Source organism: Astatotilapia calliptera, chromosome 3, assembly GCF_900246225.1.
Source record: "Astatotilapia calliptera chromosome 3, fAstCal1.2, whole genome shotgun sequence".
In the NCBI taxonomy this organism is placed as follows: Eukaryota; Metazoa; Chordata; class Actinopteri; order Cichliformes; family Cichlidae; genus Astatotilapia; species Astatotilapia calliptera.
The window spans coordinates 39632680-39651111 of record NC_039304.1 but is presented as its reverse complement, the minus strand read 5'-3'; the positions used below and the strand labels follow the sequence as shown (position 1 = coordinate 39651111).

At 40.9% G+C, this 18432-nt stretch overlaps 1 protein-coding gene across 1 annotated transcript; it reads right to left on the bottom strand.

The window, feature by feature from the left end:
* Positions 1-13389: 13389 nt before the first annotated feature.
* LOC113014638 (uncharacterized) lies at positions 13390-17785 on the bottom strand. The gene is made up of 3 exons (XM_026156309.1): positions 17524-17785; positions 15381-17423; positions 13390-14978 (listed from the first exon to the last, which is right to left on the bottom strand). The coding sequence occupies exons 2-3, from the start codon at positions 17026-17028 to the stop codon at positions 13390-13392; spliced, it is 3237 nt and encodes a 1078-aa protein (XP_026012094.1). The 5' UTR covers positions 17029-17423; positions 17524-17785.
* Positions 17786-18432: the final 647 nt, after the last annotated feature.

Sequence of the window (18432 nt, the reverse complement as noted above, 5' to 3'; positions counted from 1 at the left end):
TTTTGTTTTTGGAACAGAGTTATTGTCTTTTTTTTCCTACTTAGTTTTTATTCTGTTTTGACTTTTTGTGTTTAGTTTAATTTAGTTTCCAGATGATTTTCTTCTTTCAGTTCAAGTTTTATGATTTCTTGCTTGAAAGGTTTTAATAGTTTTATTCTTTTTTATTATTACTGTCTGGAGGTTTTGTGTCAGAGGCAAGATTTAGGCGCATCAGTCCACATATTACAATAAAAAGCAGGGACATCCAGAGTCTCAATGAACTCGACCATGTATAGGAATTTCTTTTACTTATGTATTAATCACATTATTTTATTGTATGATGCCTTGGTGCCACTGGATTTTAACATGTCTCACACTCATACATTAAGACAAATGGTGGGGGTCTAGTGGGGAAGTTGGGGGAAGCAGACAACTCCACAGGAAGAGTCTTTTGTCTCTTTGAGGTCTCTGGGAGGTAGCAAGAGAGTGTGAACCTTAAGGTGTGAAACAGCTGAGTACTGCCTTTTGTTCCTGGAGAAGGTATTTAACCATGTTAGGCTCAGGGAGACTCTGCTGACCGTCTGCCCCACGGTCATGCAGGCTCTCCACAAGCTTGGTTGTCTGTTCTTTGTGTGTTTTGATTAAAGAATGTTAGCTACCGCTCGTCTGCAGGCTTTATTTAAACGGAAAACTTCCACAACAACCATCAATAAAACAAAAAAACAATTCTAAAACTAAAACTGGGCATACACCGTGTGATTTTCGGCCCATTTTGAGATGGCTTTTCACCCGTGTAACCATTTTGGGGATCCACCTGAGTTTCCCCTTAATCGTGTGTCATGCATCGTGTAGTATACATGGGGTAATGAGAAGCGATTAACACCTCACGACCGGCTCCCATTCAATGGTTATGATTGCAAGAAAATCAAACCTGTTTGAAATCCTGGTCACCCCTCGTGGAGGTATCGCACTTTTGAAGCAGTGCCATGAGCCGATTTAACACAACCTCTCACACTGCACATGCGCAAACACAGAACTGGAAGTGAAAAAGACGGAGCAGCATGGCAGGGCAGCATGTGATCTGGAAACAAGCGATGGAGGCCCAATTTGTAGAACTTTGGCAAGTTCGTCCTTTTCAATGTCATCATTAAGCCTGTAGACTCCTGGTGGAGCATAGGACATAGTTTGCTCTTCTCCACATCTGTTTGGGTCTCCCCACTTTCCTTGTGGGTTCCAGTCCAGTGCTTGCCTTGTGTCGTTGTCGAATGGTTTTCGAAATGTGTGGCCTATCCAGCCCCATTTTCTATTCTTGATGTCTTGACCACCCAGGTTCTGTCTGGTTCTCTTCGACAGGTCTGTGTTCAAGACCTTCTCAGGACATCTGATGTTGAAGATGTGTCGCAGGCACTTGTTGATGAAGATCTCTATTTTGCTGGTAATAGTGTTGGTCACCAGCCACGTCTCGGACCCCAGCCTTTTCAATGGGGCCTCACAAAATTATGTGTGTGTGTGTGATTGTGTGTGTGATAAGTGCTCACATCAAATTTAACGTGCTCACAGTGTGAGCACTCAGGTCGCATCAGGCCGTATAGTGTGAGACCCTGCATTGTGACCTATGAACTTCTAACCCCTGCGATTCAGTCGTACAGTTTTTATCAGGAGCTGAATAATGGGACTGAAAAAAATCACACACTGTATGCCCAGCTTTAGGATATATTTTGATTTGAGTTGCTGTCCTTTTGTCACAAGATGAAGAACAAGATAGAGATAAAGAGGCAGAAGATTTGCTTTGGTGACCTCTGAAGGGAACAGCTTAAAGAACACATATAGAATAAAAGGCTTTCATCTAATAACAGATCTTTGTCTGGCTGCTGTAGAAGTGAACAGTTGTACTTTGACCTTGAACCTCTCTACTCTGTGTTGTTCTCTCTTTTAGACAAGAAAAACATCACAGCTGAGTCGGGACAGAGCGTCACTCTGACATGTCGAGCTCCAAACAACAACAATGACATTGTAGAGTGGAGCAGAGCTGACCTCGAGCCAAAACATGACCTTGTGTACCGGGGTGGGAACTTGGTTTCAGATGAGCAGCATCCATCTTTTAAGGACCGGGTGGATCTGCAGGGCAGACAGATGAAGGATGGAGACGTGTCTCTGATTGTGATGAATCTGACAATAAATGACACTGGAACATACGAGTGTCGTGCGTTCACAAGTGGAACAAACTGCAGGAAGAAAGCAAATCGCAGTGTCGAGCCCATCAGCATCATCTACCTGAGTGTTGTTGATCCTCCAGGTGAGTGAGTAGAGTTGAGTGTGTGTGTGATCAGAGGTGAAGCTGCTTCCTGGTTGTTGATGTTTGTTTCTAAAGATGTTGTTGATGAGACTTTGTAGAAAGCAGCTGGTCTGAGTGATGTGATCAGAGTGCAGTAGATAATGTCTGACAGCAGTTTGAAGAGGAAATGGATTCTGTTCTGTTCTTCACTCATCACCTACCTGACAGCTGACACCTCACACCTGTTTCTCACCTGCAGGTCAGACAGGAGGACACACAGAGGATGGAGTCAGTGGTCTGGTAGCAAGTCGGTCCTTTTTGGTGCTGGGTTTGTTGTTGTTGGGAGTGTTACTGGTTTTATGATCAATAGAAAAACATAAAACCAGTAGTTCATGTTCTAAGAGAACATGAACAACGAAACTTGTGAAAAAATCAGGTCAAAATTCACAGCAGTATACATAATCACAAGAAATTACACTAAATATTCAGTTCAGTAGAAATGTTTGGTGATTTCAAGGAAAAATGTCATCCATTAAAAATAACTGGAAACATTAGTGATGGAAAATATGTTTAAAATGATCTAATCTTAGGACAACTACAAAAAAGAAAAGAGATTAACGATGTGTTGTTCAAAGATCAATGCATTGGACTAAACCAGCTTGTTTAAACAGTCTGGTCACTCAATTTGTGACAGATGGATTTCAGTCATTAGTTAACACAGCATCTCAGATCATCTTTTTATCAGCAACTTAAAATAACTGCAGTCAGAGATCTGAGAAACTGACACTTTATTAATTCACACCATGTTTTTTCATCAAGCTACGACATGCCTAAAACAGATTCAGCATTAGTACAGTTACATGAAAACAACCATAATAGCTGTAAGCATGGGACAGAAGAGAAAGCCTCATTAACCACAGATGCTAACAAGTCAAAACCTCAACTTCTGGGCCCTGCACTCAGCAAAGTCACTGAGCATCTTTACAGACTTACCCCCCTTTTCACTTATGAAATGAGTATTATGGCTTGTGAACTTTGGAGTGTGTGGAATGAGCTGCTCTGCTTCTGTTTTGTAAACATGTTTCATTTTGGGAATGCTTCGTAAGCTTTATTTCAGTTTTTTTAGTGCAAACTGGGATTCCATAACCAGCTAACTAAGGCTACGGCCACACGTATACACGGGTATTTTTGAAAAAGCAGATTTTTCTGTGTTTGCACCTTTCGTCCACACGTAAACGGCATTTTCGGTCACTGAGAACGGAGATTTTTAAAAACTCCTGCCAGGGTGGAGATTTTCGAAAACTCCAGTTTTGCATTTACGTGTGGACGAGGAAAACGGAGAAAATGCAGCGTCAAAGGTGTGCACATTTTCTGACGTCACACTGTGCGCCACGTTATTGTTTCGGTGAAATGAATTTCTACAATGGTGGACTTGGACAAAGTACTGTTACCGTTTAATTTTACTCTGCAGTGTTTAAATGCTTACATATGTTTATGCTTTCCCACCCAGGCTTCTACGCTTCTGATTGGCCAACATTTCTACACGGTTAGGAATATATCACCACCTGTAGCTTCGGCATGTTCTTGCCAGCGTTTTCCTTCGTTTTTGGTGTTTATGTGTGGACAGGTTTTTTTTCTTAAAGACGAGAACGGAAAATCTCCATTTTAAAAATACCTGTGTACTTGAGGACGTAGCCTAAGACTAGTGTGAGGGTATTTTTGGTACCAACCAGCGAGAGCATGAGGCTCAAAGGATGTTGGTCAACATTTACTATATTTTATAGGATTTTTTTGTTTTGTAAATAGCGAGCTACGTTAAACAAGAAGAAAAAATGGTGGCTAATCCACCACTAAGTCCAAGCTCTTTAATAAACATGACTATTTATGTGACTTTTTTTGATCTTTTGCATGTAACCTGCCAAGGGACTGAAAATGCAAATCAGCTTTAAGCTAACTACACTACAATGCGTATAAAGGTCCCTTTTCAAACTAAGATAACGATAAACTTGATTAATCTCAGACTTTTCAGAGAAGTCCAGTGTGCTAGCTCAAATCTGGGTAACAAATGTAACTTCAGTTTGATATTTGCCTAAAAAGTAAAAATATAATTTTGATTTTTAAAAATCTTTTTGTAATACTTCTAATGTACTTGTGTTTTCTAATTTTTCTGAAAGGTGGTCAAACAAATTTCATAAACACTGTACTTGAGGGAAAAGTGAAAGTGAAGAAAAAAAACCCAAATTCCTGAGAGTGCAAAGAAATGTTTGCATTATTGTTAACGTGTTACACGCTGAGAGAAGTTTTGTATCACTGTAAATATTTCATGATCAAACTTAATGAAGCTGCTGAAAAGCAAACATCCGAATTGATTTACCTCCTTTTCAGAATGCAAAAGGTGCAGTTTGTGTTTGCTTTGCTACATTTCAAATTAAAATGACCAATTTGAGAATCAAATTTCACAATAATGCAGCAGTTCTCTTTCATATATAAAGGTTTACCAGGACAGCGTATTTTTAAACATTTCAAAAGTAGCAGCAGTGTAATAAGAACGAACTGATGTCAAACTGTTTTTATTTATTTTATTCATTATTGTGTCTCTTTGTGAGGTTTGACAGTGACTTTATGAACTACTCTGTTTAGTCATCATCAGTGATTTCATGGGATTTGCTGGTAAGTTGGGAAGACCACTACATGTATTTAATGTCCTGTATATTACTGTATGAGCGAGTCAGGCTCAGCTATTTGTAAAATCAAACTTGTTCTGTGGCGTTCGAACAGCACAAACTGATCCTGTGTAGAGATCAGCTGTTACAGTATAATTGCACACACGTACTGAAACAAGTGAGGACAAAAACACTGTATGTGATGACATCAGTGTAGATGGAGTGTTCTGTATTATGAACCCAATGAGAGAAGTATGCTCGACTTAACTCCAGAGGGAGCTCATATCATTTTAATTTAACTTTAAAGAGCTTTTCACACATTATTGATTCATCTCCTTTAATATAATAAAATGCTTCATCATCAAAAGTTCTCCATTATGTGAGTCTGTCTGTTCATTGCTAATAAAGTTTTGCATAATATTTTTATTAATTTAGTCTTTATTGTTTTTGAGATTTCACTGGTTTTATTGAAGATACTTTAATGCTACTGTCACGGGACCGAGTGGCCTGTACTGAACAGGACTCAGATGCAGAAACCCAGAGCAGAGACAGCAGATGATGTAACAATAATTTATTAGGCTTAAGTGCAAGAAACGTAGCAAGGACAAAAAAAACAATAAGACGTGGAGTTTGACATGGCGTGGCCTGGGAAACATGGCTAGGGCGAGGGAACGGGGCCTGAGATGCAGAGCGGAGCTGAGCAGGGAACAGTCACACTGAAGAGAGAAGACAGTGGAGTTAGGGAGGTAATGGAGGCAGCTCTGAAGTTGTAAGTTGTAAGAGTAGCAATTCTTACTTGCAGTAGGGGACAGAGTGTTGAGAAGGGGGTGATGAGAATCCAGGGGAGCTGAGTGGCATGGCAAGGCTGACCTGAGATCCAGGGTCTTCAGATGCAGTGTGATGGCAGAAGGGCAGGCAGGTGAGGCGCAGACCATGACAGCTACTTCTTTAAAAGCGTATAAGAACTATTTTTTTAATATTATTTGGTATTTTCACACAAGATTAAGGCTACGTCCACATGTAAGTTTTTGAAATGTACTGCGTAAGCTGCGTATTTTTGAAAATGCAGCTTCTTCTGTGCGTTTCGGCCTTTCGTCCACATGTAAACGGCCTTTTGGATCAGTGAAAACTGAAATTTTTATAAACTAAACTGGAGCACTTCTTGAACGGTCTTTTAGTTCAGTTAGCCACACAGCAGCCATATTACTGGTCAGATAATTGCATTAAAAAGAATACAGCAGCACAATCACGGTCAGAGGTCCACATCCAACAATTAGCTGCCTAGTTAGCAGCTACAGATGCCCGTGTTACAATGCTGTCAATCAAAGAGGCCACACCCCTAATAATGAAAGGGTTGGGCTTTAATACGAATTTAAAATATATTATATAAATAAATTTAAAACAAAATCTCCATCTGAGCTGCAGATACAGACCTCAGTCCTGGAATTAAACTTGAAGAATTGGATGCTTTTAATTTGAAGGACTGAATCAAAAAGTTTATTCAAGAATAGGGGAGAGTGGAGCACTTTATTCTCCATCTGGCTGTTTTTCTGGCAAGGATATGTTTTGTTTGTTTTTAACCCTTTAAGAGCTACCATAGAACCAAGTCCGCCAGAGCTTATCTTTATATTTTTAGATGCTGTAGTGCCATTTGTGGGAGTATTTCAAGTTGCTATATATCAATACAACCATCACATCCCAAATTTTAATAATATGTATGCATTAAGTCTATAGTAACTACATCAATTCATAAAAAGTGCAATAAACTACAAAAAAAGATGAAAATAGTTTTTGTGTTTTTTACATATATTTATAGTTAGAGAAATTTCAAACATTTATCCCTCAAAACTGTAAATAGAAAAATGATGCACAAAGTAGTTTCCAACCACAGGAAGTTTATTTTGAGTGTCTTCATAATTTTATTTTTGAGATACACCAATTTTTATATACTGCAGGAAAAACGAAAGTAAATATAATGCAGATTTGCAAAAAGACAGCATGTGCATCAAAATAACCTATTTCAAGCAGTGTAACTTAAGTTCAACAGCCGATCAGATCGGCAAAGCGTGTTTCTGGAATATTGTGTTTTTGTTACTACAAGTGCTTTTTATGCAGTTTTTGCAAAGCCACATGTGGAAGGAAACCATGACCTAGGACAAGCTGAATGCATTACATGTAAGTACAATTCCTCATATGCAAAAAAAAAGAGAAAAAAGAAAATGCAATTGCAATTCTACCAGGCTTTAAAAATAGTAATGAAAAACCCTCGAGTGCCCTGGAGAGTAACAGCACCCTCTAGCAATCATTTCCCTGTACCTTATTAAAATTGGTATATTATTGTGAGAAGTATTATTATTATAACCTTAATTCACCTCAACTACTGACCATAAACAACACTCTGATTCCTTCTCCTTTTCCCTTCTCTGACAGCCTTGCAGTGTTTCAGCAGACAGACACTCAACTTTCTGTCCAGTTATTTTGAAACATTTTCATAGAAATGAGAAAAGAGAGGGCAGCATGGTGGTTAGCACTGTTGCTGCACAGCAAGAAGATCCTGAGTTCAATTCCACCATCAGGCCGGGGTCTTTCTGTGTGGAGTTAGCATGTTCTCCCCGTGTTTGCGTGGGTTCCCTCCGGGTACTCCGGCTTCCTCCCACAGTCCAAAGACGTGCAGCTTGTGGGGATAGGTTAATTGGTTAATCCAAATTGCCCATAGATGTGAATGTGAGTGCGAATGGTTGTCTATCCCTGTGTGTTGGCCCTGCGACAGACTGGCGACTTGTCCAGGGTGTACCCCGCCTCTCGCCCTATGACAGCTGGAATAGGCTCCAGCGAAAAGGATAAGTGGAAGTGAATGGATGGATGGATGAGAAAAGAGTATTTTATTTAAAGCTACAATAAGATGTGAGGAAGATGAGACTAAGAGACAGACGACTGATAAAAAAAAAATCCCATTAACATTTGATCATGTGATCAACCGCTGTGGCTACACACACTCGGAAAAGGGGCAACGACTTAACCCTTTAGAGCCGATCGGAGTGGGAACGCTCTGTTATGCGTAACTATTTTTAAATCCCAGTAGCACTGCAACCACGTAAGCTAGCGCAAAAATTTTTTTTGCATATGAAACCGGAGGAGTTGTACTTACATCTGATGCCATCAGCTTGTCCTAGGTCACGGTTTCCTTCCACATAAAGCTTTGCAAAAACTGCATAAAAAGCGCTTGCAGGAACAAAAACATAATATTCCAGAAACACGCTTTACCGATCTGATCAGCTGTTCAAAACACTTCCTACGTTGGAATAGACGTCAGCGCGAACTTTTGCATTTCCGCCATTACCTGCCCGAAACCGGAAGTGACGTCATTTTCGCGGAAATGTAGTCTTTTTTGCGATAAGGGCCTCAGGGCCTATACTGTCACGGCTGCACAGCAGTCGTGTGGTGAATTGAGAAAAGGATCCAAGATGCAGGCACTGACTGGGGTGCGAGTGAATATTTATTTACAGCGGTGAGAAGGTGACAAAACAGGAAGAGCAGAGCGGGGAGTAACAAACCTAAACTGGGAAAACTAAAGAACAAAACTTAAACCAGACACTCACGGGAGGAGGAGCGAAATGCACAAAGAGAAATGGCAGAGAGACGCAGAATGAATACCAGGTAACAGAATAATGCAGACTGACATGGAGTTAAACAGACAACACGACAGAGAGCATAGGAAAACACAGGGCTTAAATACATGGGGAGTAATCAGGGAATGGGCCACAGGAGGGAGACACAGCTGGGAGCAATAAGGCTAACGAGACAGGGGAGAGGTAAAACTGAACACACTGACATGAGACATGAACTTTCAGAATAAAACAGGAAACTAACAGACACAGAGAACCAGACAGGACACTGAACTTGACAGGCAGACTCATGAGCAGACACAATAACACCATGGACAGACAGAGGGAACACAGAGAAGTGGGAGCAGGCAGGCAAAGAACAGAAACCTAACAAATGGCAAAATCACAACAGAATACACACTCGGAATGAACAAAAGCATAAGGAACACAAAACACTGAGTCCTCAGACTCAGGACCATGACAAAAACACTGAGTCCTCAGACTCAGGACCATGACATATACTGCTCTTTTTAAAAGTTATCTTTGACTTTATGACTTTCTGTGTCGTTTCTGGGATTCTTAGGACTCATATTGCACTGCTGGAAATAGTTTATTTTGATGCATATGCTGCTTTTTTGCAAATTTGCACTATAATATTTATTTTCATTTTTCCTGCAGTGTATAAAAATTGGTGTATTTCAAAAATAAAACTATGAAGACACTCAAAATAAATTTCCTGTGGTGGGAAACTATTTTGTGCAACTTTTTTGTATTTACAGTTTTGAGGGATAAGACTCTTAAATTTCTCTAACTACAAATATATGTTAAAAAATCAAAAACGATTTTCAATTTTTTTGTAGTTTATTGCACTTTTTTGCAATTTATGTAATTACGATACACTTAATGAATACATATTATTAAAATCTGGGCTATAATGGTTGTATTGATGTATAGCAACTTGAAATGCTCCCAAAAATGGCTCCACAGCATGTAAAAATATAATATAAGCTCTGGCGGACTTGGTTCTATGGTAGGTCTTAAAGGGTTAATAATGTCTGTGCACCAGATGCCATTACATGTCTGGATGTGACAGAAAACCACATGTGATCTCTGAAATTTCTGTTTAAATTAATAAATCGATAAAAGTGGAAACTTTCATGGAAAACGTCAACAACAGAGGCTGTACCTAATATTTTCTGTGCTGTTGTTATTTTGGAGTAGGGGTTTATTCTAAATAATAGCCACAACCAAACCTGAACAAGTCAAATTTTCCATCTAAAAGCTTTTTTAAACCCACAAAACCACACGAGAAAAACAAATGAGATAAAAAGTTTATTAATCCTGCAGAGAAACCATATTGCTGCCACAGAAACAAGAGAGAGATCCAGCAAGCATGACTAATATCTAAATAACAGAGAAGCTTCTGAGGACATAAAACATAATAACAACATAATAATAAAAGTTTTCAACCTAAAAAACCAGCTGTCTTCTGATCTGTATTGCAGGGGGATTACAGACCAGCAGCTGGACGTCAGTGGTTGGACTGGTGGACTACTTCAGTGAAGAGTAGACAACGTCTGGATCTGGTTTAACGTCTGAACACAAACACACACAGTTCAAAAAATAGTATCACAAGCTTGAAACAATTAGCTCATCACCTGCATTAAATGACATTAAGAAGTCAAACTCTCTCCACCTCGACAGAATATTTCTCTGACAAGCTGAGAAGTGAGATTTTGAAATGGGGACCATCACCATAGCTGCAGCCTGTCTGCAACACCTGAGAGTGAGCAATAACATTTGGTGTAACTGCTCCTGAAGGTTTTTCATGTTCGAAGTAGAATAAAGGGCCATGCTCCAACTGATGTTCAGCCAGTATTTTAATCTTCTTTTCACCAGCAAACACCGTGAAAAACTATGGTGAAATGATCAATGAAAAACACGGATATTACATCAGCAGAACAAAAATTACAACTCAAATAAAACATACACACAAAGTAAATGCACCAACATACCGTGTGCGCCTTTCTACTGAACATTCATGAGCAATTGTAGTCCATATTTTCTATATTTCCACCCTTTACACAGGCTAGCATTCTCTTTCTGGCTCGAGCCTTCAGTCTCTGGTGACACGTGCGCTTAATTGAGCCTCACCCCAAAGCATGCGCACCACAAAGCGCCACACTCAGGCCCACCAGTAGGTGGCGACAACACAACATGAATCCAGATTAAACACCAAATTTTGAACATTGCAATCACATAATAATTACATTTCAATGCGACAGCTACACTGCCACCAAAATTACAAAGGATTTCTATTTACATGTGTTAAACAAAATTAAATCCTGTAATTTTTAATAAATTGACAATCAAACATCAACTTATGTTACAAAAAAAACACTTCTTAAATAAACTTATAGATCACATATTATGTTTGTGTTCTTAACCCTTGTACTACTTCACTGTAGTTTAGACCCTTTAACTAGTACCACTAGTTTCTGAACTGGTCTCTCAAGAAAAGAGACTTGTTTCAAACGTTCACCTTTCTTTCCCAGATCCTTTTGCCCTATTTGGATCTTAACCGTCCGCACTAAACCATCATCATCTTCATTGGCTTCAACCACCCTTGCCAATTTCCACTCATTTCTTGGAATATTGTCCTCCTTTAAAATCACTACATCTCCAACCTGTACATTTTGTTTAGGAGTATGCCATCGTTGTCTTAAACTAATGCTGGTTAGGTATTCCTTGCGCCACCTGCTCCAGAACAACTCTGTTAAATATTGCACCCTCCGCCACCTCTTCCTGGCGTACAAATCTTCTCTTACAAATCTACCAGGAGGCGGAAGTGGCACAGACTCTTTCATTGTGAGCAAATGATTAGGCGTCAAAGGCTCAGCACTGTTGGGGTCATTGATTGTATCAGTAGTGAGTGGACGATGGTTCAAAATTGACATGGCCTCATAGAAGAAAGTTCTCAATGAGGTGTCATCCAACCTCCCTGTGGCTTGGGCTAGGACAGAACTCATGACATTCCTAACAGTGCGGATCTGTCGTTCCCAAATGCCTCCTCTGTGACTAGCTTCAGGAACATTCATTTGAAAGTCACACTGGTTTTTAGCTAGATAAGTAGAAATCATCTCCTTGTCTAATTCCAACAGACCCTTCTTGAACTCGTTCTTAGCTCCGACAAAATTTGTCCCTTGGTCAGAACGAATCTGTCTGACTGTGCCTCTGATTGCTATGAAGCATCTTAAAGCGTTTATAAATGCGTCAGTGGAGAGATCCTCCAACATCTCAATGTGCGCGGCTCTCGAGCTTAAACACGTAAACAAAAGGCCATACCTCTTCCATTCCTTTCGACCTTGTTTCGTATAGAAGGGGCCGAAAACATCAACTCCAGTGTAGGTGAATGGGGGCGAAGGATCCACTCTGTCAAATGGCAAGTCAGCCATGCGTTGTTCTTCAGCTGGCCCACGCACTTTTCTACAATTGACACACCCTTTAATGCATTTGGCCACTACCTTACTGCCACCTATGATCCAATAGCCACTTTCCCTGAGTTTGTTCAGAGTTTGGCCTCGGCCTTGGTGTTGCGTTTTCTTGTGACAGTGGTCAAGAACGAGTTGTGTGACAATGCCTTCCTTTGGAAGGATTACTGGATGATTCAATGCAAATGATGCTGAGGATTTTCTCAACCTTCCTCCAACCCTAAGCAGGTTGTCTACCAAAATAGGATCAAGTTGATACATTTTATGAGTTTTTGGTAGTCCAGCTGAGTTTTGACTGAACCATTTGAGCTCTTCTTTAAAGGCTTCCCTCTGTGCTGCCTGGAGGAGTACAAAGGCAGCCATTTGTCTTTCTTTTACACTAATGGGTCCTGAGTTATCTCTCCTTGCAAGTCTTTTAATTCTTGCCACAACGTTAAGAGCTGTATCCCAATTGGAAAATCTTGAGAACCTCTCAAGAAAGCTGTTTTCTTCAAGGGCATTTGTTTTCAGGACCTTTACTTCTGGGTCCCCAACAAGAAGATCAGGGGAATGTTGGTTTGTGACAATTTCCCTTTCCCATAGGAATTTAGGTCCAGTGAGCCAATTCGAGCTTAGCAGATCTGCCACCTTGAGGCCCCTAGACGCGTGATCAGCTGGATTTTGATCAGATTCAATGTAAAACCATTGCTTCGGATCAGTAGAGTCTCTTATTTTCTGAACTCGATTTGCCACAAAGACATGAAAGCGACGAGCATCATTTTTTATGTATCCAAGCGTCACTTTAGAATCTGTCCAGAAAAACTCCTCGTCAATTTTCCGCTCGAGCTCTGACCTGAGGAAGTTACTTACAGCTGCAGAAACTGCAGCTGCAGTGAGCTCAAGGCGTGGGATAGTGATTATTCTTGTGGGTGCCACTCTGGCTTTACCCATGACCAGTGCACAATGCACGTTCTTATCAGCAACAATCCTGATGTATGAACATTGTCCATAGCCACTGCTGCTGGCATCCGAAAAATGATGCAGCTCAATTTTTTTGACCTTGCCGAAGTTCTCAGGAACAAGGCATCTTGGTATTTCAATCCTTTTTAGATTCTCCAAGTCACCGAGCCATGCTTTCCATTTGGTCTCTAGTGCCGGAGGAATAGGATCATCCCATCCCACTCCGCGTTTGCACATTTCCTGGAGTACTTGTTTTCCTGTCAAAATGTAGGGTGAGAGAAAACCTAACGGGTCATACACACTAGCAACTGTTGCTAGAATTCCTCGGCGTGTGGCTGGCCTTTCTTTGAGGGCTACACTGAATGAGAACACGTCAGCCTCTATGTTCCACTTTACTCCCAGCACACTTTGCATTTGAATTACAGAGTAGTTCAGGTTTACATCTTTGGTCTTGCTGGCTCGTTCTGTTCTGGGATAATGCTCATGACCTCCTTGTTGTTGCATGCAAATTTGTGCAAGCGCAGTTTCCCTTTTGCACAGACCTCTTGTGCTTCACAGACCAGCTGCTTGGCTTCCCTGACTGAATCAATGCTGATTAGCCCGTCATCCACATAAAAGTTTTTGTGAATGAATCTGGCTGCCAGCGGGTAGTCCTTTTTTTGTTCCCTGGCGAGATACTTCATGCCATAGTTAGCACATCCCGGTGATGATGCCGCTCCAAAAATGTGCACTCGCATGCGATACTCCTTAGGCTCAGTATCTGTATTCCCGTCCTTCCACCACAGAAACCTTAAGAAGTCTCGATCCTCTGGGTTGACATGAAAGCGATGAAACATTTTTTCCACATCACACATAATTGCTATTTGATGCTCTCGAAATCTGCACAAAACCCCTGCCAGAGCATTAATCAAGTCTGGGCCTGTGAGTAGGTGGTCATTTAAAGAGATGCCTTCGTGTTTAGCAGAGCAGTCGAAAACAACTCGAATTTTCTCTGGCTTCCTGGGATGATACACGCCATGGTGCGGAATGTACCATGTGTTACTACCTGATGTGCCATCTGCTTCCTCTGCATCACCATCTTTAAAGACACTATTCATGAACTTGATGTAGTCTTCTTTGTACTTTGGGTTCTTATCCATTTTTCCTTTTAAACGTTTCAAGCGAAACATTGCAAGCTGCTTGTTATTTGGAAGCTGTGGGCGTTCTCTAAAAGGCAGAGGCATTTCTAAATGGCCTTCCTCATTGTAGTGAATGTTCTCATTCAGCATCTCTAGAAACTGAATGTCCTCTTGAGATACACTCCCTTCTTTATGGTTTGTGTCCAGAAAGTCAATTTCAAGTGCTTTAATCACAGAAGCAGGTGTGACAGATGGCAGCTCCTTTACTGTGACACGATGACAGATCCCTGCTGCTTCCATCGAACTTTTCCATGGCTTAATGGCTCCCACGATACTCCACCCTAAGTCTGTCTTTATTGCATAGGGATCATAATCATTTCCTGGTATGACTTCCCTTGGCTTTAGTGCTCTTGCACAGTCGTAACCGATGAGAAGAGCTATAGGACAGTCCAAGAGATCTGGCATTTCATTTGCAATGCTAAGTAGATGGGGCCACTTCTTTGCTGTCTCTCGAGTTGGAATAGTGTGTTTCTCCAATGGAATGTACTCTTGAGTGTAGGTTGGTGGCAAGTCAATGTACTTTTTTGAGTTGTACCCTCTTACCCTCAGTCCATCCACTCTTTGACTAGGTACAATCGAACACCTGTCAGTCATTGTTGTCAGCTTTAGCTTCACTGGTTCCCTGCTTGCCTGTATCTTTTCACAAATATCTTGGTCAATAAATGTGTTGCTGCTTTGGGTGTCTAGCAGAGCATAAACCAATGTCTCTTGATTCTTCGCTGATGAAGAAAGCCACACTGGAACAATCATTGAAGTGCAATCATTGTTGCCCACTCTCACACTGCACGATACGGTGGCTGCATTCTCCTCTTCTGATGGTGGTTCAGGTTCATCTCCCAGTGGAGGATCTTCATGGAGAGGAGAAGGGTGGCTTCGTCTGCAGACATTACATGTTGCTCTCTGTCGACAGTTTTTGGAAATGTGGCCGACTCGCAGACAAGCAAAGCACATATTGTTGTCCCTAATAAACTGTTTCTTTTCTTCAAGCGGCATTGCTGTAAACTTTGCACATTTATAGATAAAATGATTTTGCTTGCAGCAGATACATTCAAGTTTCCGTTTGTTCTGAGTTGAGGAAGGGTTGGGTTTTGATTTTCTTTGGCTCTGAACTGGAGTTGTGTTCTTCACATCTTTAGACCCATTTGCTGATGTCACCAGGACACTGGCCTTCAGACGTTTTTGTTCTTTCTCAGGTTTTTCAAATGTGTTTTTTAAGGCAAACAGAGAAGAAACAGGATTACATGCTATACGCGCCTCTTCAGCCACAAAGTCCGCAAATTCTGCAAACCCTGGATATGCCTTTTCTTCATCCAGTAATTTTGTGACATAACGATTCCAGCGGGTTGTGGCCCAGTCAGGAAGTTTCAGCAATATTTTTTGATTTTCTTCACAATCATCTAAAACCTTGAGGCCTTGGACGTGAGGCATAGCATTCTTACAAGAAATGAGGAAATCACTAAACTCTCTCAATTTAAGTGACTCCTTTGGACCAATCTTTGGCCAACTGCTTAGTTTTCCCCTAAAGGCTCTTTGAACTACAAATGGGTGTCCATAGCGTTTGTTCAGAGCATCCCAAGCTTGTTTGTAAGCTTCCTCGTCACTTCGATAAAATGTCCCTTCTAAAACACAGAGAGCTTCTCCACCAATGTACTTCTTCAAGTAGAACAGCTTATGGGCTGAATCTGTGCAGCTAGTCTCGATAAGCGCCTTAAAGCAAGTGCTCCACTCAACAAATTTAAGTGGGTCTCCTGTAAATGTAAACGGCTCTGGCACTGGGAGTCTAGACATTACTAAGGACTCTTTTAATGCCTGCACCAGAGAGAGCTCACTTTCTTTTGGCACCACTTGAGTATCATAGTGAGGGGCGTGAACACTTTGTGAGGTCAGGATGAATTTACCTTCAGAGTGAGGAGGTGCAGTGCTCTGAGGAACTTGGGTGCATGGGGGACTGCTAAGTGGTTTAGGAAGCTGGCTGAAAGACAAAGTACTCCTTACTTCACAATTTCTTATTTCAGCATTCATTTTTGATTCCTCTTCAGCATATACATTGTATTCTGCCTGAATGACCTCAAGATCTCTTTGATTTTCCAACATTTTCAATTGCTCTTGTTGAGCTAATATCTCCTTTCTCCGGGCAGATATTTCCATTTCTCTGTTTATTTCAGCTTGCTTTGATGCCAGTCGTGCTGCTGCCTCTGCTTTCCTTGCAGATACATGACTTCCTTGCTGACTATGGCTGTGCTGGCTATTTCTTCCAGCTCTAGACACAGTTGAGCCATAAATTGATTCTGCACCTTCTCTTTGGAGTAACTGAAGGAGTGATTCTTTTACAGCTCCTGCATCAAACTCTTTGTCAACATCTGCGTAACGCCTTTTCAGAAGTATCATCATCTCAGCAGAAACTGAAGTACAGCTATCCATCTTTCTTCTCATATCTTGAGATGGTGTAGTCAGTGCACGTAAAGCCACATAATCTTGCTGTAGGTCTAACTCACATTTTTCTACTGACTTGATCATTTCAGCTAATTCTGCTTTAGAACATTCTTCTTTAAGTTTGGACCTAGTGAGCTGAATTTCTGCCTTAAAGTTTAAATATGTTGACATAAACTTTCTTTCTTTGCTTGTTATCTCTGTCTGTTTAAACTCACGCATTTTTTCTGTTAGTTGCCTTTGACGGTCTGTCCGTCTCACCTCTGCGTCAGGTTTAGATGATGGCTGAGGCAGCCCTATTTTGTGTATTTCAAGGTCTCCATAAATTTCTCCTATGCGTGCTTCAACTTCTTCTCTTTCTGCATCTTCAAGTTCAGTTTCTAATTTCTTTTCTAACTGTGCCTTTTCAACTTCTAAGGCTATAAGTATTTGCTCAAGGATATGAGTTTCTTGTGTACTCTGCTCCATTACAATGTTTTGAACCAACAACTTAGAACAATAAAAGGAAACTTACCCAGAGTACACTACCTTAAATATCAAACAGCACAGTAATAAACTTTCAATAAATGAACAAATGTACAATATCTACACCATACAATTTTCTTTTTGGCCTTTTCTTAGATCTCTTTATGCAGTTCAAACGTTTCGCTGATGTAAGAACTCACAGTCTACTCTTCCACGTGGGCTGCCGTCTTGGAAGAATGGCGTGCAGGGCTCTGGCTGCTTGCTCCATAACAGGCCACGTTTTTCACTGTAACTGCTCCTGAAGGTTTTTCATGTTCGAAGTAGAATAAAGGGCCATGCTCCAACTGATGTTCAGCCAGTATTTTAATCTTCTTTTCACCAGCAAACACCGTGAAAAACTATGGTGAAATGATCAATGAAAAACACGGATATTACATCAGCAGAACAAAAATTACAACTCAAATAAAACATACACACAAAGTAAATGCACCAACATACCGTGTGCGCCTTTCTACTGAACATTCATGAGCAATTGTAGTCCATATTTTCTATATTTCCACCCTTTACACAGGCTAGCATTCTCTTTCTGGCTCGAGCCTTCAGTCTCTGGTGACACGTGCGCTTAATTGAGCCTCACCCCAAAGCATGCGCACCACAAAGCGCCACACTCAGGCCCACCAGTAGGTGGCGACAACACAACATGAATCCAGATTAAACACCAAATTTTGAACATTGCAATCACATAATAATTACATTTCAATGCGACAGCTACATTTGGTCACCCTTGTGCTGTGTTCAAAAAATCTGCCAATGCTCACTGGTCTGGTGGACCTGCCAGATTATAATTTTATTATATCAATACAACCATAAAGGCGCATGTAAAGATATTTCAGGCAATTCCAAGCAATACAGACCACATGCAACACTTAATCGTTGGGATTTGTCTGAATTTAGAATTTACAGAATTACCAGATTCATATATATCAAACATACAAAACCAAGCCCATAATTATTCATACCTTTGACAATTTTTGACTTAAAGTTAGTTTTATTCAACCAGCAAGTTATTTTTTGACTGGAAATGACACAGGTGTCTCCCAACAGATAAAAGGACCTGTGGCTGCACGTTGTGGCTGCGCAGTCAGGAAAGAGCTACAAGGCCATTTCTAAATGTTTCAAGTTCCAGTGGCTACAGTGCAAAGTATTATTAAAAAATACAAGATGTTCCGCTCAGAGGACGTGGTCGGAAGCCAAAAGTGACACCTGTGCTCGCCAGGAGGATAGTGAGAGAGGTGAAAAAGAATCCAAGGATCAACACCAAGGGCATCCTGGTGAATCTGGGCTCTGCTGGTGATGTCTCAAGGCCGACAGTCCAACGGACGCTGCACACTGCTGGGTTCCACAGAT